We start from the raw sequence: 24,122 nt of genomic DNA on the forward strand, positions 1-24,122 counted from the left end.
CTACTCTTTATTTAAAATGATATCTGTGCGTGCATATGCATAGATTTGAGTGTGGCAACAAATATGAGCAGAGATATAGATTGGGACAGTGCATTGGGCACTGGGAAAAAATACATTAACACATTTGCTAATTTTTATAAAGCATAGTAAACCAAAAGGAGAGTCAAAGTAAACAAGCTAATTATTCCACAGCATGAATGATAAACTGGAAGGTAAAATACTGGCAGTGTAGGGGATACTGCACAACAAAGGGATGAGCTGGCTACCAGATAAATACGGATGTCCACTTAAACTTTGATTTAAGTAATGAGAAATAATGAATATGTTTGAGTATAAATGTGCCCATATGATATTGGCATATTTATACTAAAAAATTACTCATTGTTTATCTGAAATTGCAATTTAACTGGGTATAAACTGTATTTTTATTAGCTAAATCTGGTAAGCCAGGCATACCGATAAACATGGTTTTGTCATTACATGATTTCTGGCATTTGTATTTGTCCCTTAAGAATGAATTTGTACCCTCAAAAGTGACAAGAGATGATCATATAAACCTGATGGTCTACTGCCCCATTGCCTGTTCATATACCTGTGGTAGTCACATTTACAGTAAACTTTTAAGACTAGTTTTACAAAAGTGTAAGAGTTTAAACACTATATAGGACATGTTAAACCTTTCTCAAAAAATTCAAACCCAAGTCTCAAAGTCTGAACCTGTGTGTCGTGGATATTTGTTTGAATATTTATGAAGTCCATAAAATACTACTATGCATGAACACCCTTACTCAATACCAAGGTCCTGTGGTGATTTTCTTCTCTGTTATCCTCACCATTGTCAAGGTCACTGATTTTCAACTCATTCCAATAAAATGCTCCATGACCCATTTATAACCAAATACCTTGATAGGGCTCAATTTTGTTGAAGGGCAAATATTCTTATAAAGAAATAAAGCATCTTAATAATTCAGAACTTCAAAATGACTTTCAGTGGTATAGCTCTAACTCTGCCCCTTCTTCCTTCAACAAACAAACATTGAAATATAATTGAGAGCAATATTTATATGGAGAAATGAGGAGCCAATCCTGTTTTCTATCTTTAAAAAGTGAATATTTGCAAATTATGGTACAGAGATTATTATTAATTACTTATGGTACAACAGTTTGAAATGACACAGCTGTGAATCATACCTAACACAAATCATTATAAAGATTTTGGCACAAATGACGGGTTAGACTTGGGGCAGATATATTGTTGGGGGCAGAGGAAATAATTGAGGAGCTTAGAGAAACTGAGCTTCAACCTCCAGTGCTATGACAAGGGATCACTTACCTTTTCAATTTCAGGAGCAAAAGTGGGAGCCTAGAAGGTACCATTATGTAGTAACCTTTGTGATAAAAGCCAGTGATAGTCATCCCCTTTGTTCATCTGTCTGTAGACAATTCACGTTATATAAAAGTGCTGTTGGATGAAATGCCAGATTCTGAGTGAGTGGGCGAGGATTATGTGTTCTGTATATTTTCATAGAGGAAGGCAACATCCTCAGAACGTCCCTGGGAGCTTGAGTGTCTGAGAATGTCAATCAAGATAATAATGGCAACATAATAATAGCTGCCTCTTGCTGAGCCTACTGTGAATGCCATGCACATTCTCCTTATTCTTACAACCAGGTGGATATTACTATCCCCATTTTCCAGATGAGAATGATTTTGTGTTACTAGCAGGTAACACAAAATGGAATTTGGAAGATCAGAAATCCAAACCAAGAGCTGTTTCTGTGCATTCACCATCCTGCTTCATAATAATTTTCCTCTTGATGTAAATTTATAGCTTAAAACTTTGCTTGGGTAATTTACCTTCTAACATCATTAACACTATAAATAAGGCAAGTAAAGTTTAGAAAAGTTGACAAGGGTACCAAGGCATCAACTCCAGGACCCCAGCAGAAGTTCTTAGAGACCCAAACTGATGATGCTTACAATTAGGTAGATGAATCAAGAATCAATCAATGTGATCACATCAAATTAAAAAGCTTCTGCACAGCACAGGAAAAAACCAGAAGAGTGAAGAAGTAACCTCAGGATGAAAAAAAATTGCCAGCTACTCCACAAGTGAAGAATTAATATCTAAAATATATAAAGAACTCAAAAAATTATACCTCCCCAAATTTAAAGACCCATTTTAAAGCATTTTAAAAATGGGCGTCTGTCTTGGTTACTTTTCTCTCGTTGCTGGGACAAAATACTTGACACCCAAAATTAAGGAAGGAAAGGTTACAAGGCAGACTGGCACATGGCAGAGGGCTACAGCTCATGTTGGCAGAACACAGCAAAGCAGCCAACACACACAAGGGAGGAATGGCCTCAAGCAACCTCTTCCTCTCCCTCACATATGCAAAATATCCACCCCAGGGTTGGTGTAGCTCTCACACCCATAATCAATCAAACTCTAAAAGCCTGCCCCATGGCCGCATGAGGCTTTGGGGGGACATACAGACACAAACCATAACAGCATCTGAAATGAATAGATACTTCTCAGATGAAGAAATACAAACATCCAATAAATACATGAAAAAATGTTCAATACTGCAAACCTTTTGAGAAATGCAAATTAAAACAACACTGAGATCCCATCTTACTCTGGAAAGAATGGCCATCATCAAGAAATCAACCAATAGCACATGCTGAGGGAGCTGCTGGAGAAAGGGATTCTTCTTGTTGTCGGGGGGTGTATAAACTGATACAACCACTGTGGGGAAGCTATGCAGAGATTCCTCAAAAATCTAAAACTAGAAATTCCATTTGACCCAGCTATTTCCCTTCTAGACAACTTCCCAAAAGAGTTAAAGACATCATGCCACAGTGTTATATGTATACCCATATTTACAGCACCATAATTCTAATAGTTAAATCTTGCAAACAGCCTCTATGATCATAAACAGATGAATGGATAAAGAAAATGTGGTATTTACATACAATGGTATACTACTCTGCCATACAACAAAGATAAACTTCAGTCATTTGTAGGAATATGGAGGCAGCTTGAGATGCTAATGCTAGGTAAATCTGACACACAAGCTTAAATACCACATGCTTTCCTTTATATGAAAAGCTTAATATATAAATAAAGTATTAAATGAATGACGGGTAGTAGGAAAAAAGTTATTTTAATCCAGCTTGGGCAATGTATCTAAAAGTGGACAATACTTTGACAGTACAATTGTCTTGTGCCTTCTATGTTTTTTCATCTATTTGTCTGGTTTTTAATATGTGTATGTGATAATTAACTTTATAAGATTTTTTAAATAAATGAATCTGATCCTGAAAAAAATAAAAGGGGGTGGAGGGGAGGGGAAATAAAGAACTGCAATATGTTATATACATGTACTAATGCCCTACAATGAATGTAAACAGTATGTACTACAAATATGTACTAATACAAGTTAAAAAGAAATGAGGGGCTGAATGGGTCCTTGGAAATTTTCTAAATCAATGCTGTACCAATCAGTGATTACTAGAGAAACAGATTTAGTGCAAGGTGTATATAAGAATTCACCAGATTGGCTTACAGTGGCTGCCCACTGAAGCAGGTCTGGGAAAGAGCAAAAGGTCTGCCTGTGAACCAGAGAGCCAAAGGATCCAGTCAAAGGCCTAGAGCTCTCAATAGTGACCCATGCAAGTCTGTGTCAGGAGCTGGAATGGTCCGGTCTTCAATGAAATGCTGAAGCATCTGCACTGGAAGCCGGGAGATGAGGGCCAAAGTGAAGGTGAAGAGTCAGGCTCCTCTGAAGAAACAAAAACAAGCCCGTCCTTCATTTCCCTTTTACAGCATTCTGACAATAAGCCTCCCGAGGGGGGTGTTGCACACCCAGAGCTGTGCTGAGCCAGTTTACTTGGATGTTTCTTATTCACACTGACAAACACACACACAGTTAACTATCACAGCTTCTGTCCCTGGATCTTTTAACATTACACATCAAAGGCCCTTTTAGCGTCTCCACCGAGTGACTCATACGTTCTGTTCAAAGTTGAGAACTCAGCCTCATCATTCATCATTAGCATTAAATGGATACTTCACATGTTAATGCGCACAGCTAACAACTTGATCCTGTAGTCCTTTACCCCCTAATTACCTTTGGAGGTTGCTAAACTCTGTCCTAAAGCCCTAGGAACCCAGGCCTGGAAGTCAATCATCCATGTTTACTCCTGTAAATCTTTGACCTAATAAAAGTGTATTATTTGTAAATAGGAGAATGAGACACCCATTTAAGATTGAAAAAACAAAAAAGCTTTTCTTTTAATAATGTCAGGGGACTTAATAGACACTTAGGCATCAGAGCCCTTGGCATCCTTATGGCATCCATATCAGTGATACGGTTTGGTCCTGTGTCTTTCTAACGCAGGGCATGAGGCAGGATATTCCCATACCACAACAGTAACCACAGAAGGTCACCACAAAATAAGGGTTAGAAAATCTGAATATTCTGTGAATTTTCCCATATCCATCTGTTTGACAAAGAGATTTATGCTCAAAGGCATAATTTACGCTCAAAATTTTGACCCCAAGTTTTCCTACTATAATTTTCAATTCTTCCTCTTATAAAGTTCTGGCTCAGAAACAGAGAATAAAAGGTATTGGAGCTTTTTTTTGTGATAGCTCTTCTCATTTTTGATGACAGCGCTTTTTAAATAAATTGTCACATTCAGGAAAGCAGTAGTGAAACAAAGACAAATGAAATTTGGTCCTGATCCTCTGGGAGTTAGTACTCTAAAGAAAGAGACCTGTAAGCCAAATATGATAAGATGAGGTCTTTGCCTGAAGGAATTTGATGTTACTGTTACCTCTTAGAGAAAAAAATCGCATTGCTTTGATCTTATACCTTCAGGTGCTATTCCGCTGAAGAATATTTACAATCACTGTCATCGTTATCTCTGTCATAACATTGTCTGAGCTGGGCTTTGTGGCACATTCCTACAATCCCAGCACTTGCAGGGCTGAGGCAGGAGAATTCTTGCAAGTTTGAGACCGGTCTGTTATAACATTACTATCTGAGGTACCTTGTGGGGACTAGACATGAGGCAATCACGTCAGGAGTTAAAGTTCTGGGGAGACCAAAAACTCTGTATCTAGGATAATGATATTTTACAGCAAATTTTAAAGAATAAAATCAATAACAAACAAAATATCAACATTTTAAAGACAGAATCATTCTGGTATTGGTCTCAGGTAGTATGAGATTACATACAAATAAAAACTTTTGCCGTTTTGTTTTAGTGGTATAGTCAAGCTTCAGTGATCCAAAAGGAATGTAAAATAAACCAATGAAGTGTTTATTTTGTTTTCTCTGTTACAAGCAAGAGATCTGACTTTAGCTCCAATAAAAAGAGGGTAGGAGGTTGATAGCTGACTTTCATTACACAACTAATGTTATGGGGAAGTCACATTGGAAATTCAATAACATAAGCCCTAAAAGGCTCTCGTAGAAAATGTACCTAGACTTACTCTAGATTCAAGAAACCTCTGCACAGATTTGGCAACAAAATTTGGTAGAGTTCGCGCTGGTGCTTTATAATTAGTAGACTCATCAACAGTGACCCCTGATTTGTCTGCATCTTGTGCTACCAGCTGACAGCTTCTTACTCTGCCCCTTTATCACATGGTTTGTATTCTAAACATAGAATCCAATAGACCTAGACCCTTTCTTTCTTATTCTTTTAGTAGCTCCTGATTGCAAGCTAAAGTTCCCCAAACCAGGTTCAGTGTTCTAAACTACATCGGTCAGGGAGGGAACTGAGTTGGATTGAAGTCCAGTGGGGCAATTGCAAAAGTGCAGTTGCATTTCAGGTGGTTTTTCTAAAAGTAAGTTGTAGATGAAGCATCCTCTCTCTCCAATATGCCAGCACTGTGAATTAGCAATTAAAAATGCCAAGAAAGCAGAGCAAATAGCAAGTTCTAATGAAATTCAGAGAAAAGAGAGATCACCAAGAGCCAGGATATGTTAATTATGCTATAAGAGCTTGCAATTATAAACCCCTAGATATGCAAATAAGTGCTGATAGCTCACCAGATTAGATTACAAAGTCATTTATATATGGCCTGTGATAAATGGACAGAAAGATAAATGATTTGTTTATAAATTCGCTTAGCAATTACACAAAGATATCTCCAACTACATCACTCCCTTTGGGGGACATCAGCAGGATGGAGAGCATCCCCACACACTACCCCTGGTTTTCCTATTCCTTATCGTCTAACTCTGGATGCTTAAAATAGGATAAACAGGCCCTTTCTCTTATAACTGGCTGACTCACACTGCCAAAAGTCATTTCCCCACCCATCTTCTTACTGACCTAATGGGAAGTGATGGTGGCATCTGCTCCTGCTGCCCAGATCCCAGCCACAGCAATTAGTATTTCTCGTCTGTCTGCAAAAAGGTCACAGGGAGTATAACTTCAGGGAAGGACTGAGATGCTGACTGCCAATGTTAGGCCTTTCTGAGAAACCCCTGCCATGAGTGACATTTACAATTGTGAACAGACAATGTTGCCAGACAAATACATGAAGTCCACCTGCCGTGGGTGGATGAACCATACACACCAAGTTCTTAAAGTTTTTCAATTCTAAACTCACAACTTTGGGGTTTCAGTCCTTGAAAATAGCCTGTGAGAGTGAATGACAGTCTAAAAAATTTATACCTAATAAACAGATTCAGAATAGCTTATGACAATCTTGAAAGAGCCAAATTTTTTTCTCTCAGTACAGAATGGTAAAAAAAAACATAAATCCATGTGTTCAGCAGAGCATCCATCCAGCTCTTGCCATGTGTCATCCCTCTGTTTAGCCGCATGTGCGCTGTGCTTTCTCTGTGTGGTACAATATCCTACGTAGTACGTAATATATGACAGAAGCCTAGGGCTATAATGAAGCTGTTAGATCGACATCTTCAAATATAAACTCCATTTTTATGCCACTTAAAAGGAGATTTTCATGATACTTTAAATTTTGTTATTTGGTTGCAAGAGGACTTTGTCAAGTGTGTCGGGTATTGTTATGTTTGGGGATTTTTTTCATCAATCTGTCCCTGAAGGTATCACGTGTTCTCAAAATCAAGAGTATATGCTAGGTGAGATTTGTTTTCTCTTTTAGCCAGTAACTGTATAAAATAACAATAGGGAAGGAACAGAATGGTACATGATAGGTAAAAGTGAACTTGTAATATCAGCAACTGTATTTTGCCTTGATGATAATTTGGAGTGTTGAGCAATTAAACATAAGCATGTAATCAATCCACGGTGAAAAAATTCTAGAAATGATGATAGGACAACAAACAAGATACTGAAGTAACAATATTCCATCCACAACATGGTTCCACAAAAGACACAGGTAAAAATTTCAAGAGTTTAACACTGGACAAATTACAGGGCTTCATTTCCATTTTCTTTAATTTTTTATAGTGTTCAAAGAGTAAAGTATCTTTCTTTGATTCAGTCAAATATAATTAGCAATTTTTAAAAGGTATACATTATATACATAAAAGGTATACATTATATATATAGAAGGTACACATTTGGTTCTGAAAATATCTTCCTAAATATGGCACTACTGTGATAAAAGGACTGGGAGAAAATTGCTAATATCATTTTGGAGGGTCTATGGAGTCAACATCAGACTAAAAAAAATTGAATCAGCCCTCCCAGGGGGAAAGTACAATGCTGCCGAGATGGCGTCATCATAAAAATGTTTTATGATCCAAAACAAGTCATCAGTTCCTTTACGCAAAGGTCCTGTTTTGGCAGTGGCAGTTTAGATCCACTACCACTTTGTATTTACTATTTTAAATATAGATGCTGTGAGTTCTCTAACATCTCCAAGCTCTAAATTATATAGTAAGGAAATAACATTCTTTCTAGTTTCCTGTGTAAAGTGAGAGGTTAAATGGACTGAATGTGTATTACCTCCTGTAGGCCCTGGTGATAAGTTTTCTTCATATTATATTTGCAGTCTTAAATTTTCTAAGAGTATTTCTGTAATTACTGGGTATGGTTTATATAACAAAAAGTGATACTAGCATAAATAAAAATAGTTTGTTTTACCCCACATTAAATAATTCCGTAGGCAGCATGGTATCACTGCGCACAAAATGACACAGGCAGTCACTTTGTTCTGCTCTCTGTATTGTTTGCCTTCATCCTCAAAATTGCTGCACAGTCCAAGATGACCACTGACTTCTCTAGCTGACCTGAAACCTAAATCCATCAGCTCATTCCAGGTCAGGAGAGAGGAGAAGGAGAGCAAAACTGCGAGGATTGCAGCTCAATTGCTTTCCCTTTAAGCAGCTACTCTGCGTGTTCTCCAAAACCTGCCTGACTCACACTGGATGGAACATCTTGATGGGTCCTCCTCTACCCACAAAGGAGGCAAAAGAATGAAGTATTATACAAAACATAACTGTGGGAAAGCTGGTTTCTGTTAGCTGTACATAAGGAGTAAATGGCATTATTTTGCATTTTTAATTTGCATGTGGTGAAATGCTACTAGTTACGCTGTTGTTCCTTGTGGGTGCTAACCATGCATATCTGTCTCTTCCTCTTGTATCACCAGGCCTCCGGAACCTGTTTACAGCACTGTGAACAAACTGTGTGATAAGCCTGCTTCTCCCAGGCACTATTCCCCTGTTGAGTGTGACAAAAGCTTCCTTCTCTCAGCTCCCTACCCCCACTACCACCTAGGCCTGCTCCCTGACTCTGAGATGACCAGGTACTGCATGCGCTTCCTCCCTCCAGCTTCTCGAATTGCATGTGCTTCCACAAGGATGAGCGGCGGAGTCCGCTGCTGCTCACTCCTCATGCGCTCAGCATCTTCCTCCTGATGGGGAGATGTTCTGCACCTGTGTACAATGAGAGACACTAAGCACATTGCTTTTCTGTTGCCTTGTGTGATCATAGAGCACATAGACATGATCACATGGTGTTCACATGTTCTTGATGTCCATATACTTGGATAAAGTATTAATTATATTACCCCAGAACAATCAATTTTGGAGTTTATCACCATTTTCCAAATACAGAAGTATAAATGAGAACATTTATTATTTTTGAGTAATATTTAATATTATTTACTATGCCCCAGGTATAACACAGCCTAAAGATAGATGCTATTATTGCTATTTAGTAGTTTAAATAAATAGTAAATTAATCTCACCATTTCACTGATTCCTTGCAGCATTATGCAACTTATCTGAAGTTACAGGATTAGTTGTTGCTAACTACAGTAAATATAAGCTTAATATTTATACCACGTTAAGTATATGTTCTCTTGTTTAATGACTTCTATCATTTATCAAATATTCAGTGAGGATAAGGCAAAACCATCAGTATTATCTTATCAGTAAATGTGGAGTCCAGATTTGATATCAGAATTTTGAGTCTGTCTGTAACAGCTTTGTAAACAAATTGTTCTAAATCTAAGGGCTGCACACAACTCTGCTTTAATACTCTAAAGTATATGTATGATACAGAATGAAAACCCTATCTGTGCATAGCACTAAGAGTCAGTGGAAGAGGAAAGTAAGAAAAATAGGATCCAGTGTTCCATAAGGTAATTCCAACTCAATTTAAATCAAGATCTCAGAGTAACGTTCCTACTCATAATAGACTGCTTATATAAATACGGTGTTAGATGCAATATCTATAAAATAATTATCAGGACTAAGAAAATAGAGAATGTAGAATGACTCAGAGCAAATGAATATATCAAGAGGATCTTCATAGAACATCATCTTTTTCATATTTTCAAAGAATTAGTTGAAACATCAATCCTTTGTCCCTATATGGGAAATAAATAACAAACTTTAAATTTTACCTAACTCAAAAAAGTTATTTTGGAGTAATCAGCCATAGAATTTTTACTTATTTGTAACAAAGCTTAATAGTATTTCATAATGGTCTTATAAATACTAACTAAACCATACAGCTTAATAAATTAAAAAATATTTCTAAATACAGTGAACTCTACCATCTTGAAGCTAAGAGTACAAAACCAGTATAGCCACAGGGAGGTGGGAAGGTATACCTGCCTACAACAATTACTCTCTGCCAATCTGGACTCTGTTGTCAGCTGCATAAGGCAGCTAGTGTTCACCGAGGTCTTCCTTTAGCCAAGCATTTTGTTAAAGTACTTCTTGGGAATTATTTCTTCCAGTTCTCACAGTGACCTTATGAGGTAGCTATAATCACTGTTCTTTGTTTTATAAGTGAGAAAATGAAGATGAGAAGTGGCCTAAGTGTCCAAGATCATCCACTAATAAGTGGCAGAGCTGGGAGTTAAACCCAGGTGACAACTGACCTGTGGGTAGAATATTAGCCCCTGTGTTGGCACAAGCATAATGGCAGAGACATTTTTGCTCCCTGCAAAAATTTCCCATTGATTTCTGTTTTTCTGTTCTTTACCTAACTTTATCTTATATCTTGTCTCTGTTTCTTTGACTCAGTGTCAATGAATCTCTTTTTTTAAAAACCCACACTCCGTTTTTGATGAACATGAAAGTTATATTGATTTCCTGTCACTCCGCTGGGGATTCTGATGCATTTCTCCTTAAGAATTCAGCAAAAACCAGCTGATAGAGTCTCCCTCTTGGGTGAAAACACGAGATTTGCTTCTTTTCACTTTACCTTCTATAACCAGTATTGTGAAGACCATAACATTTCCATTTTACGTATTTTTTATTTCCTCAAATTAAAAATATTATCATGTTCAAATTACATGCCCTTGATAATTCTGATACACACCAGTCCCCAGCCTGTACCCACCATCACCACTACCTTCACCCTCCCTGTTAGAAATTTTATCTTTTACCTCTTCTATTTCTGTCTCTTTTTTCCTCTATTTTTTTCCTTTTCGTGTTATCTTCTCCTTTACCTTCTCCTTCTGGGTGGACCACAAACATGCACACACACATATGTATGTATACACATACCCATTTTAGAGACCTCGTCACCAGTGTTCTGATGCCAAAAATCTTCATTTCCCATACTTAGTTCTTTCTTCACATTTCTCCACCTCGGAAAATAACACAGACTTCTGCTCTGGTGCTCAAGATAAAACTTTGAGTTATTTTTAATACTTTATTTTCCCTTACTTCTATTACTCAATCCATCCACAAATCTTACTGATTTTTACTTTCAAATATATATCACATTCATTCACTCTCTACAGTACTTCTGTTTGCACTACTTTAATCAAAGCCCTATCATTTCTCACAGCAGCAGCCCCCTAATTCATCTCACCCCTTCCATAATTGTCCTCCTGGTTTATTTTCAATGCAACCAACGTGATCTGTTGAAAATAGATCATATCTTATCTCTCTCTTTTGCATTAGGATGAAATGCAAAGTGATTAATTCAGCATCCAGGCTCTGCATGACCCAGCACCTGCCTGCCTCTTGAACATGTCATTTTGCTCTTCTTTCCGCTGTTCACACTATCACATTGACCTTTTTATTCACAAAGAAATTCACCAAATTTCTTTCCACCTCAGGTACTACATTCCTTTCCCTGAAACTAAAAAGTTCTTCTTACATGTTGCATAGTTAACTTCTGGTCATCTTAGAGCAAGCTAAAATTGTACTTGCTCAGGGAAGCTCTCTGAAGGAGATCACCAGGTCCCCTATCTTTCTCGTTCTCTTTCCCTCAGTCACTTTCTCTCTCTCTCCCTCTCTCTCTCTCTCTCTCTCTTCTATAAGACTCAAGCAATTTATAATTGTACAGAGACACTAAATGTCTGTCTCAGGGCTGCACGGTTAGCTCAAGAAGCAGAAATGTGTCCATTTTGTATGCTGCCAGATTCCTAGCCTTCACACAATGCCCAACCCACCCAGGACTCAAAATTATTGTGTGAATAAGTAAACAAGGGAAGAAGATCTGCAGACAAACAAACAGGTACCTGTTTCTGGAACAGGTCATAGCTCAAGCTATGCTTTACCCAGCTCTTAACAGGTACATGAAACTGCCCCATGAATGAATGGATTATGCATGAAAACAAATGATAATGACTAGAAGTCACTTTGTATTGCAGACTCACATGAGTTATTTGAATAGTCAGTGTCTACATTGTACATTCATTAGTTAGCTGTCAGTTCCTCATGAAGACTCAACAATGCAGAGGTTATTTATTTCCTTTTCGATAGGAAATAACCTCTCCAACCACCTGTTTCTTGAAATGCAGCCAATAATTCAGGACAGATTCAAGAATTCAGGGTCAATTTACTACATCATCACTCGCTTTTCCCACTCTGTCTTGGAGTAACTGATAGAATCTCATGTAGATAGGAACATACATAGTTGAGCCTTTATCCTAGTCTAATAATGCTGAGAAAGCCTATTTGCTGTCTTAATGGGTCTGTGTCTTATTTCAACCCACGGTAAAATAAAAGTATTTTAGAATTTTGAGCCCTGAAAGAGATATTACAAGAGTATACTTATTAACTCTTTCAACTAGGATTTATCAAGCACTAACCAAATGCAAAATACTATCTAGGAAAACTTTTTGCAAAGGTACAAGCTGAAAAAGCCAGCCAAAATGTCAGAAGAAATGCTTTAACTTTAAGCTGCAGTACGCGATGATGTGTAGTTTTTAGTGCATTGAGGAACTGCCTGGGTGTATTTCAGAAGTATGCACATATTGATACAGCAGTTACTGCCTCAGGTTAGTATATGAGCTAGTTTGTAGAAAGTCAGCATGTGAAATCACCCTTACATTTGTTCTAATTTAATCCCTAATCAGCATTCCGACCAATAGAGGCAACTCAACAAAATCAGCAACATCAGTCTTTTTAATTCTCTGAGTTTCACTGGAAATGCCCAAGTTTTTGACTCTAAATTGATAACAAACACCCAGAGATAATTTAATTATGTACACAATTAACTTCTGTAAGGTCATCTAAAAGAAAACAGAAAAGTTGTAAGTTTTCCTTGGGAAAGCATTTTAAATCACTTGGCAGAGGGCTAAGGCCAAAGATGTTCAGAGTAACTGACTTTTCAAAACATGTACAATCCAGAAATGGTTAGAGCCTGGAATCAAATTCAAATTTGAAGTTCTATGGAAAACAAATGACATTACTATGAGACTCCTGCTTATCTAGTACAGCTCTTGCTCTTAAAGAAAAAAAGTAGTTATGATGTTGTAATTGCTTTTTCTTACTTTAAATGAGTGAGTTATTCAACTTTCATTGTTCCTAGAGCAAAGAGAATAGTATTTTTGAATGTTTTCTTAGTATATATGGCCTATTTTATGTATTCTTTTACAAAGATTGGCTTAATTATTGTTATTTTTTCAGTTGAAAAACAGAGGCTGCAATAAACCCGATGAAGTCCAATTAAATTATATTGGCAGATTTTGGATAGGAAATGGACTCTGAATCATTACATGAATATAAAATATCTTTACTCCTTAAAGAGAACATATTCATGGGACTTCTAGGTACCAGGTACTGTCCTGGACCCTTGAGATTCAATGTTGAACAATACATTATCTTTTTCCTTAAGTAGCTCATAGACATATACATGGTGAGTTAGTCACTGTGTGGTGTAGATATGCTGAGACCTGTATCTCTAAAGTACCTAGTCTCGTTGTTAAAGGAAAAACTTTACATAAATTTAACAGGGTTTATTTGAGCAAAGGACAATTCATGAATCGGGTAGCATTGAAAATCAAGCCCACCTCCTATTTCCTTCACCTCCCCATAATAACATCAAATTACTATCTCCTCAGTAGGGTTATCTACTGAGGAAGTTAAAACCTTCCTGATCTACTCACCTTCTGAAAACTCCACCTCTCAACACATGAGACTTTGGGGATACTTTGATCTAAACCATAGCACAAAGACACTGTCTGATTTGTGTATTTAGAAAGAACGCTGTTATCTGCATGGGAAGAGTTCAAAAGCAGGAAAACTAGTCAGTGTGTATATCATACAGCCAGGCTACAGTCTTGAAGAACTGAACTGAGACTGTAGGGATCAGCACAAATGAAATCAGAATTATTCAAAATAATTCTGGTGATTGGCTGATTAGAGGCAGAATTTCTGGCTGAGTGTATTTACTAGATGGTGCTCACTTCATCTCATCTTGGAGATAAAGAGGCCTATTGTCCATAATAGGTAGACTTACAACTTTATGGAAGGTAACGAATGAAAAGGAGGAAGTGTATAAAGGCGTCTTGTTTGAGGTGGTGCAATGTGAGGTCATAGAGGAGCTGAGGACTGTGCCCAAACTATCCAAGTTCAAGGTCTTCCTTTGTTCATACCAGCCATTTGCATTTTAGCTCAATACTTTTTTCAATGTCAGGTACTATTCTGTTTATTATTTACATATATATATATTTACATTTATTTATATATGATTTATAACTTCACAGTGACTTCTCCAATTTGGTTTCACCCTAATTTATAAAAAAATTTTTATTAAGCTTCTTGGTACAATTTAGATACACACAATGATCACATTCATCATAGAGAACTTGTACCTGTACATGATGTATCTTAGTTCTTCTTTTTTATTTTATGGGAAAACAAAAAACTTCATAACAAAATAATAGAAGAATAACAATAGTTAATACATTGAGTATTGTTATCTTTAAAGTGGTTAATCAGAGTACAAAGTATGTGCTTAAAAATTCTCCAAACAATATTAGCACAAATCTTTCTGTTCAGTGCACTAACAGAAACTAATAGGATAACTATTTTGTATTTTGGTTTTTTTTCCTTTTTCTTTCCATCCTTTCACCTTTCCCTCATTCTGGTTCCGTTTACCTTTTGAGCAATTTCTTCCCATTTCACTGTATCTATTGTACATCTTGAACCTTATTTACTCTTTCAGTTCCCCACACATATATCACTGTAGTATAATGTTTTTAATTCTTCAAGTAAGATATCCAGAAGGGAAACAGCTAAATACTTCTTTTTCAGAGATTCAATTTGCTCATGAGAAAATGAGGGTTGTAATCATGCCTGTGCTGTTCTCCTCATAGGATGATTGTGAAGATCAAAGGAAATGTAGCAAGTAAATCTTCATCCACATCCTATCCATATTAGTCTTTATTGTGTCCTTCTGCTTATTCTATTTTTACAGCCATGAGGTCATATATATTTGCTCTTATGCTACTAAAAAATCAGGTGCAAAATATTTCTCCACACAGATAAATTCACTAAGGTCATAAGAAAGCTGCTGATGCTAAGCCCATTTGTCACTCTTGGCGGCCATCTTTCTTATCTCTGTAGGCAAAGTCATATCTTTTCCCCTTTATTATTATACTTGTAAGTGCCCTCTAAAAGATAGCAAGCTTCTAAACATACGTGTGACTTTATACTTACAGGAGATAATTTTATTTTTTATCTACTCACATAGTATTATTACTATCCTTACATGTGTCATCCAAAGAATATGAACAAAATCACAGCTACTTGGTGGAACACAAGTTAGTAACAGAGACTTCTCATGTGTCCTTTATTGTTTCTAGTAATCCTAGTGATTTTTGCAAAGTGTGGGTTTTGATTTAGCAAAGGAAAGGATCTAGGCTCTGTCCAGGGCTCTCCCATACCCTAGCTCAGTAATGGCGAAATTTTTAGAGCTTTCAATGATAAAAACATCCAACTGCAGCATGTGTAACATACATTCACCACCTTCATATTCTCATGAGGCCTTCATCCTCTTCCTCTGATTCAGTGCAAGAATTTTGTGGCATAGGGTATTTGGTAGATAGTGACCACATCAACTCCTCTTAGAGACAGTGAGCAAAGACTACTTGGAAAACAATGTCAGGAAAAGGAGGCAAAGTATATCTGGACTAAATCACCAAGTCATCTGCTCTTCCAAGAATCTATGGATGCTGAAAGGAAATTTCAGCCTTGCTCACTCTGTTTAATTTAGAAATAGCACCACTAAAAAGAAAAAGAAGACGCTTAACAAATCATTGAGCTTCTTATGCCCTTAAAAAGCTGATATAATCTTAAAGAATTCTTAATTTCATTTTTAATTAAGACCAGGAGAGGAAGCCTTCTGGGCATGGTTCATAAGGCACAAGCCCTTCTTACAATTATAAAGCAGCTTCTTTTCCAAAGGCTTTTGCTTCCTTTGTGAAGTAGGTGATCACTAAGCCCAATTTGAGTTAAGGAAAACAAGAAGAGATTAGTTGACTCAAAAAGTCACGGAGGCCACTCTTGCGACATTTAGTTTTACAGCCTTTTCCCTCTGCAGTGTGATGTATTCAAGGGTTTACAATGAGAAACACTCCTGCCTTTTTGAGGTAATATGGTCTCTAAATAGACACTTTGTAAAAGAATAGATTACATTGAATTGCCCCAACATCTTAAAAGCCAATTTTGTTATTAGAGGAAAGATGTTCCTTCATTAAGAAAGCAAGTTCTTTTTTTTAAAAGTGCACTGCAAGTTCTGCAGTGCAAGGCAGACTCTCACCCTGTTCTGAAAGCTTTCATTTGCTCTGCACAACAACGCTGGCAGGTAATTCGGGAAAGGGAGACTGAGTCAGGCTCAAAGACATTGCTGATGGCAGACCTGGGAAGAGACCCCAGATTGGTCTAACATCCAAATTCCTGTTCTGTGACATTTAAGTCGCTCTCTGAGATAAAATAATCTAAATTTAATTGATTTTCTTTTCTATTTAAAGCCAGACTTTTTTCTCTACCTGACATGATTCAAACATTTTCCCTTAGTTTTAGTATATAGTGTGTGTGCGTGTGTGTGTGTTTTATGAACAATCTTTACATTTGCTTTAGTTAACCATCATATTATTGAGTTGCAAAAAGACAACACAACTTCAAAAGCAACCTCCAGGGAAGGAAAGTAGCTATATGAAAACTCTATGCAAGGGGCTGGGGATTTAGCTCAGTGGCAAAAGTGCCTGCCTGGCAAGCGCAAGGGCGTGAGTTCAGTTCCCGGTACCGGAGAAAAACCAAAAAAAAAAAAGAATTCATTAGGGGCTGGGGATTTAGCTCACCGGCAAAAGCGCCTGCCTGGCAAGCGCAAGGTCGTGAGTTCGGTTCCCGGTACCGGAGAAAAACGAAAAACAAAAAACAAACAAACAAAACTCTGTGCAAAACGTCCATAGCAACAAACTGAAGGACTCAGAAAACATCCAAACAGTAACCTTAAACCATAACACCCACGGCATAGATATTAATGAAAATCAGTAACATGAGTTGAGTGCTTTCACATTCCAAGCACTATTCCAAAATGTTCATATGTAGGAGATCACTTCACTCTTACAACAACATAAGGGAAATGTGTGATTGCACTAATTTTATAGAGAAAATACGGTACGTGGTCTGATAAACAAATGAAACAATAAGACTAGATCAATGGAACAATAAGAATAGATCATTGGAAATGAAGCCATCAGGACTTAACATATTAGTTTCATTAAAGCAGAATTTCATTTTATTCACTGCTGTATTCCCTGTACCTAAAATGGTGCCTAGCATGTGTACTAATGAAAATCCTACGCCAAATGGCTGCATCGACAGTAATGATGGTGGTGATGACAGTGCCTGCAATGATAATAGCAACACTCACTTCCACGTTTATAATCTTATTATCTGCCAGGTGGCACTTTACACAGATTAACTTGCTAGTCTCTGTAGCACCCCTGGAAGCATGCGTTATTATCCCAGTCCTGTGGTTCTAAAATGAAATATGAAGAAGTTAAGTAATCGGAGGTCACACACGTAGGATTTGAGGCTGAGTGGGCTGGCTCCAGAATCTGTGCAATTTAAACTTGATCAGTAATATTTACTGAATGTCACCCTAACCATGCATAATAATCTTTGAGTAATGAATTCCACTAGGGAAAAGTGTACCCTATTTAACTATTGTTAAGTATCTTTAGATAAATACTAGGTAGACAGACAGACAGACAGACAGACAGACAGTAAATATACGGATAATAGGAAAGACTCCACAGTCACAATGTCAGGGTTTGTATTCTGCTTCCGTAACTTTCTAGCTCTGCAAACTTGAGCAATTCTTCGGAGCCTTCACTTCCTCATTTTTGAAACAGTCATAATGGTACTGTTCATCACATGGGGTCACTATGAAGATTTACTGAAGTTACCAATGCAGCACTAAGAGCGATACCTGATAAGAAGGAAGCTCTCCATACATTTTAGCTATTATATGCATGTGTACTAAATTACATATTATGACCCTCCTCCCCACAAAGGATACCTCTGATTGAGGGAAGAATGAATTTCCATTAAAGAACTATTATAAGTGGATATTGCTATTCAGAGCCTAATGGTGAATCCAATAAATTATGAAAGAAGAAAATAAAAGGCTTGCCAGGGTGGAGGAAGGGCTGTGTGAGACTGCTCATGTTTACAGAGCAAACTAAATGTTTTTAGCACAGAATTTTTTGTTTTAATTAAGAGATCAAAATTTAGCTGTCAGAGCAGGGAAAACAGATCTCCCACTTCAATCCTTTAATCCAGTCCTACAGACCTTAAGCTTGCATGAAGTTTAAAGGATCTCCTGAACAGTATGCTTGAAGTCAGCAGGGATATGTGTGCCAAACTGAACACAAAAGCCATGATTACTGTATTGCAAAGAAAGTGAAAACATTGAAGAGTGAAGGGGAATTCTGTATTTTGCTTTGAAAAGAGGAGGATATCCTGGGTCACTGCCAGGGCCTTGTCCAGATTTCTAAAGGCTTCCCTTCTTGTGAATGAAGGGCATTTGTGCCAGGGCCTGTGGCCGGTGAACAGCATCAGCCTGGAGTTCAGTATTCTGGTGAACGTCTTGTTTAAGAGAATGGATTGACCCAAATGCGGGGATAAGAAAAGAAAATCTCAGTCCTCCTTGTTATTAATATCTCTGTGAAGTTCATCAGCATTCTGGTTCTTTTCTTCTTCCTCTGGCATAATTCTGAGGACAGCTTTCTGTCAACTTTGTAAGTTAAAAAATAACTAGAGGCTAAGGTATGTTTGGAAATGGAGGAGTCCTAAGGTTAGATCAAACAATTTAGTCTAACCTGCATATTTTCCAGATGAGGAAACTGTCACTCAGGCCACAATTATGCATTAAATGCTTATTATCGTGCTGGTACTTCTGAGGACACACAATCTAGGTGCAGCTGAACCCTGTTCTTGGGAGGTTTAGAGATCACGGGGTTTCTTTTGTGAGTAAAGTCAAGAGCTATCTGTCATGTTTTTAAAAGTCTAGGAATTTATCATGGATTATGTATTTCAAGTACATGTGAATGTATTTAATGAGCTGTTAGCCTTGTTTATTTTGGATCCAACCTGGTCTCTCCTGAAGGTATAGACCTGTATTCAATGAATGCCAGGTGCGTGGGGACACTTCATATGAAATCAAAGGTCAGGTAACATCACTTTTCTGTCCAGCTCTCTCACTCATCTAAACAGTTAATGATAAGTTTTTACTATTTGTGCTTTAGTGGAATGTATGTTATCTCTAGGTCTTGTGCTGTACTAGGCATGGGAAATGGGACGATGGGGAAGAATGCCTTTAACCAATTTCCCACCATTATAATGCCAGAATTCTAAATTTCTTCTTTCCTTTTTTGAGGGTCCTTTGGTGACTCACACGTTATCCTAGGCAAATATTGCCACATTCTTACAACTTTTGTCTCCTTGTTCTGCCATTGGACTCCCCTCTTATCCCAGCTTCCCAAGCCTTCCCACGTGTCCCCTCCAGCTGACGAGGTGATGCTCCTTCCATCCCCTGCTTTTCCCTTGTTGTCCACGCTCGAGCTCCAGCCTGAAACTGCTCTTCTGAGAGCTGGGTAGTGTGTGACAGAGGCCAAAGGAGGGGCTTTGCATTGCTTTTACAAAGACTTTCTCTGCCTGGACAGCTGTGTCAGTGTGGGTAGTCTTGTACTGCTTCGTGGACATACCCACTTCCGCCCCTTCTCGGGTGCCAGGTGGGAGCCTTGGTCTTTGGGAACCACTTCCTGCAGTCAGGAGCTCTGGCCTTCCGTATTTCATCTCCATTATTCTGGAGCAGCTCTCTTCCTGACCCAGCCAGATCACCTGGCCTGAGTCTCACACTGGAGCCTTTTCCTCTGGGATCTTTATAACCCATAAAAACAGGCTCTAAGCCAGCCTCTTGCCCCAGCAGAGAAATAGAAAAGGTACATACAGACAGTTTTTTGAATATCACTAACATTCAATGTTAGGGCTATAATCTTTCTTTGAAGATGATTTACTTTTCACTAAATCTGTAAATTTAAAAATTACCCTAAGAGAAATGGGACAGTGACTAGGATAGGGGAGGCTGAAAACCTTTGCCAAAGCGACATGGGCAGCTGCTTCATCAAGGACCTCTACAGTTCTGTGGCCAAAGACCTATAAATCATGACTCTACGTTACCCATTTTCCTTCCTCAGTGTTCACCTGATCATTTAGGGTTGATTTCTTTTCTCCATCCTCTCTAAAACGCCTCCTGATTTGTCTTATATCTTTGTTATACCGGACAGTGAAACCACTGTCGTGGAGCGGTTCCTGTCTCAGCACGGAACATTTTACATGTGCTCAACAGTCAGACTTTTACATATGCACTTTGTATCCACATATCTTCCCTCTCACTGCACTGTAGCCTTCAGTCCCTCTCTTCCTTCTTGCTAAGTCCAAAGTCAGCCACAAAGGGAGATTTGCAAACAATTCATACTTCTCCATGAACTTCCATCCCATGATAAACAGGGGAATCATGGACTTCAAGAGCAGATCGAATGACAAGATTTTGTCCTTTTAAGACCGGAAAAGAATCCAATAAAAAACAAAAAAAGGTTTCCTCCTTTTTTATGTTAAAGAGAATAAAAACAAGAACAAGAGCAAAATACCAATGACATAGACAAAAGCAAAAACAATAAGAATGATACAGGGTTTCAGAACAAAATGATGGGAATTAACAGTGGTTGTTACATCACATATTTCTATCTTCAACAAAGTTGCTTAGGTTACCAGATGTAAAAATGCAAGATTGATCAAACCACTAAAGAGAATAAAAAATAACAACAAAAACAAAATTATAAGTGATACAGAGCTTCACTAAACAAGATGATAGGAATTCAACAACGGTTGTTCTATTGCATATTGTTGTCTTCAAAGTAGTTATTCAGATTATCAGATACAAGCATGCAACATTGGTCAAAAAAATAAATCATTAACTGTTCCTTTCACTAAACCATTAGACATCAGCAGTATAGTTATCCCAGCTATCCTTCTGTATACATATATATTTTCCCCTTTCTTCTTTTTTTTCTTTTTCTCCTTTCCCTCATTCCAGTTGTTTCTTATTTTGAGCAATTTCTTTCCCTTTCATAATTTCTATTGTACATTTTGAGTTTTATTAACTCTTTCATGTTCTTACACTAGGGAGACAATATGATATTTACACATGTGAGTCCAATTTATTTCATTTATGAGTATGGTCTGTAGTTCTATCCATTTACCTATAAAAGCCTTGAGTTTATCTTTTTTATAGCTGAGTAATACTCCATTGTATAAAATACCACATCTTTTTTATCCATTCCTTAGCTGATGGACATTTGGGTTGTTTCCATGTCTTAGCTATAACAAATTGTGCTGCTATAAAAACATGGGTGCACATAGATCACTGTGGTATGATGTTTTTAGTTCTTCTAGGAAGATACACACAAGGGGAACAGCTGGGGTAAGTGGGACTTCTAATCCTAGTTTTGTGAGGAATTTCCACACTGATTTCCATAGTGGTTTCACCAATTTACACTCACACCAGCAGTGGAGAAGGATTCCTATTTCTCCCCAGCCTCTCCAGCATTTGTTACTGGTTGATCTCTTAATGATAGCCATTCTTTCTGGGGTGAGATGGAATCTCAGTGTTATTTTAATTTGCATTTCTCAAATGACCAATGATGTTGAACCTTTTTTCATATATTTATTCTCCATTAATATTTCTTCATCTGAGAAGTGTGTGTTCATCTCAGATGCTCATTTTTGGATTGGGTCTTTGAATTGGGGGGGCTCTGATTTTTTTTTAACTCTTTATATGTTCTAGATAGAAGTCCTTTGTCTGAGAGGCAGGTGGCTAAAATAATAGCAAGTTTTCTTTATCCAGTCATATAATTGTCATAGGTCAACCAGATAAATGAATAAAGACTTAGTACACGCCCAGTGAAGCTGCAAATTTGACTCCAGCCATAACACTGTGTAACGGGAGAACATGGTATCTCTGTCAGTTCTCTGTGGGTGGAAACCATGCTACATACTACCCATATGCTGCATAAGCACATTAGTGGAATGGCCAAGGGCAGGTGTTCACCCCCTAAAAGTTCAAAGAGTATATTTAAACTTAGTGGAAGCTATTCTCTGAGCTTAAGCTAGTGCACAGAAGAATTAGTAGATAAAGAGGAATACTTCCAAGTGGGTCATAGTTCACCCTTACTCTCTTAGACAAGGGTGATACATACAGTTTTTCCTGGGAATTATGACTTCCTAGCTGGGCCACAGAAACCAATTTTTTTGAGATAGGGTCTGACCATATATTTCAGGCTGGCCTTAAACTTACTGAGTATCCCAGGCTGTTCTCGAACTTGTGGCAACCCTCCTCCTTGTAAGTGCTGGGATTATAGACACGCACCACCATGCCCCACCATAGAAACTGATTTTCATCAACCCACCCATTGCACATTGTAACAGATTGTGTCTACTTTTTGTTAAATCTATTTCACTTGTGTTGAATCTTAAGCAATACCTTATTTTCTGGTGATACCATACCATATGTAGATGTCTCTGATATATATTAGAAAGGTTGGGCTAGTGTATTGTGCACTGCTAGACTTTCAGAGGTATAGTCAAGGTGCATAGCAAACAAACTTCCCAGAAACTCTAATTGACCCTGTAAAGGGTAATAAAACAAAAATCAATTCAACAAACTTAGAAGATTGAAAAGGAACAGATTAAGATGAGGAAAAGGACTTTATTTTCAGCACCAGTCACTCTGAAAGTTTGCTTAGCATGCTAAGTAAATGTCAGTGCGTGGCAAGGTGAAAGTAATTGCTATTCCCTTCTCTAATGTTCCTTCCACCAGCTATAGATAAAAAGAAAGGGAAAGAAAAGTGTGTTACAAAGAAGCCTACAGCTCCCGGTGTATCCTCAGGGCCCTCTGTATCACAATCTTCCACAGTGCAGAAATGTGTATCTCATAGGGCAGTCCTGGAGGGAAATAGGGATGTTACCTCAGAATAATAGTATTTACCCAAGAGAAGTATAATTGGGCTAGAAGAGGAATTTTCTTTTTACTTTATAAAATTATGAGTTGATTTATCTATAATAAGCATGTTTATGTTTTGTCAATAGAAACTAAATTAAAGAATCCTCATTGAGACTTAGAAATTGTACTCCTAGGAATATAACCAAGAAAAATGTATATTTATATAAAATTTGCACCCATTTGCTCTTCCCTGTCCTCTCTATCCCCTGTTTATCCATTTGACCCACAGAAGCCTCCTCGCTGCATACCTTTCCTGGTGGAATGTGTTACATGCACATAAATTTGCTTCCCAGCTGTGCTCCTATGCCTTCTCTCTATATGTCTGAAACTAGACATGGCTAACTCATACATCTAATTACCTATGAACTGATCTCAAATGTCCTCAGGCATAGGAAAAATCAAATCGTTACCTTTGACTTTCAAGTTGTTGTCTCCTGTTAATTTCATTTTTAGTAACTAGTGATAGTGTGGGATGGTGTTTAAGAACACGTGCTTGAGTTCAGATCCCAGTGCTTCTCTTAACTATCTGTGTGACTTCTTTGTGCCTCTGTTTCCATATCCATAAAATGGGAATAAGATGTCTGTCTCACAAAGCCATTATGAAGGTTAATGAATTTATATGTGACAAGTGATTAACCCGTGGGGTAATTTCTATAGTTACAGCACCAGAATTTTTTCCTAGGATCCTCTTACTGATTCACCTTAAACTGATTTCTCAGTGTCCAATCAACTTATCTTTAATAGCTATTGAGAGATTCTTCTGTATCCTTTCCACTTTACTGCCAATCCAGATCCACCTAGAACGTAACTCCTGTTAGGTATTTACCAGCTTGTTTGCACTG

General features: G+C 37.7%; 1 protein-coding gene across 12 annotated transcripts in view; it reads left to right on the plus strand.

Annotated features, from left to right (window-relative positions):
* Positions 1–24,122, plus strand: part of Dlg2 (discs, large homolog 2 (Drosophila)) — a 1,924,417-nt gene that overhangs the window by 1,464,046 nt on the left and 436,249 nt on the right. For 9 of the 12 annotated variants that reach the window (XM_013511774.1, XM_005379786.2, XM_013511779.1 and 6 more), the window contains one exon: positions 8,603–8,758. The exons of the other annotated variants lie outside the window; for them this stretch is intronic. In XM_013511774.1, the coding sequence (XP_013367228.1) occupies positions 8,603–8,758 (156 nt within the window). The remainder of the gene's footprint in view (positions 1–8,602; positions 8,759–24,122) is intronic. 12 annotated transcript variants of the gene reach the window in all.

Source organism: Chinchilla lanigera, unplaced genomic scaffold (assembly GCF_000276665.1).
Source record: "Chinchilla lanigera isolate Chin_1 unplaced genomic scaffold, ChiLan1.0 scaffold00013, whole genome shotgun sequence".
NCBI classification, from domain to species: domain Eukaryota; kingdom Metazoa; phylum Chordata; class Mammalia; order Rodentia; family Chinchillidae; genus Chinchilla; species Chinchilla lanigera.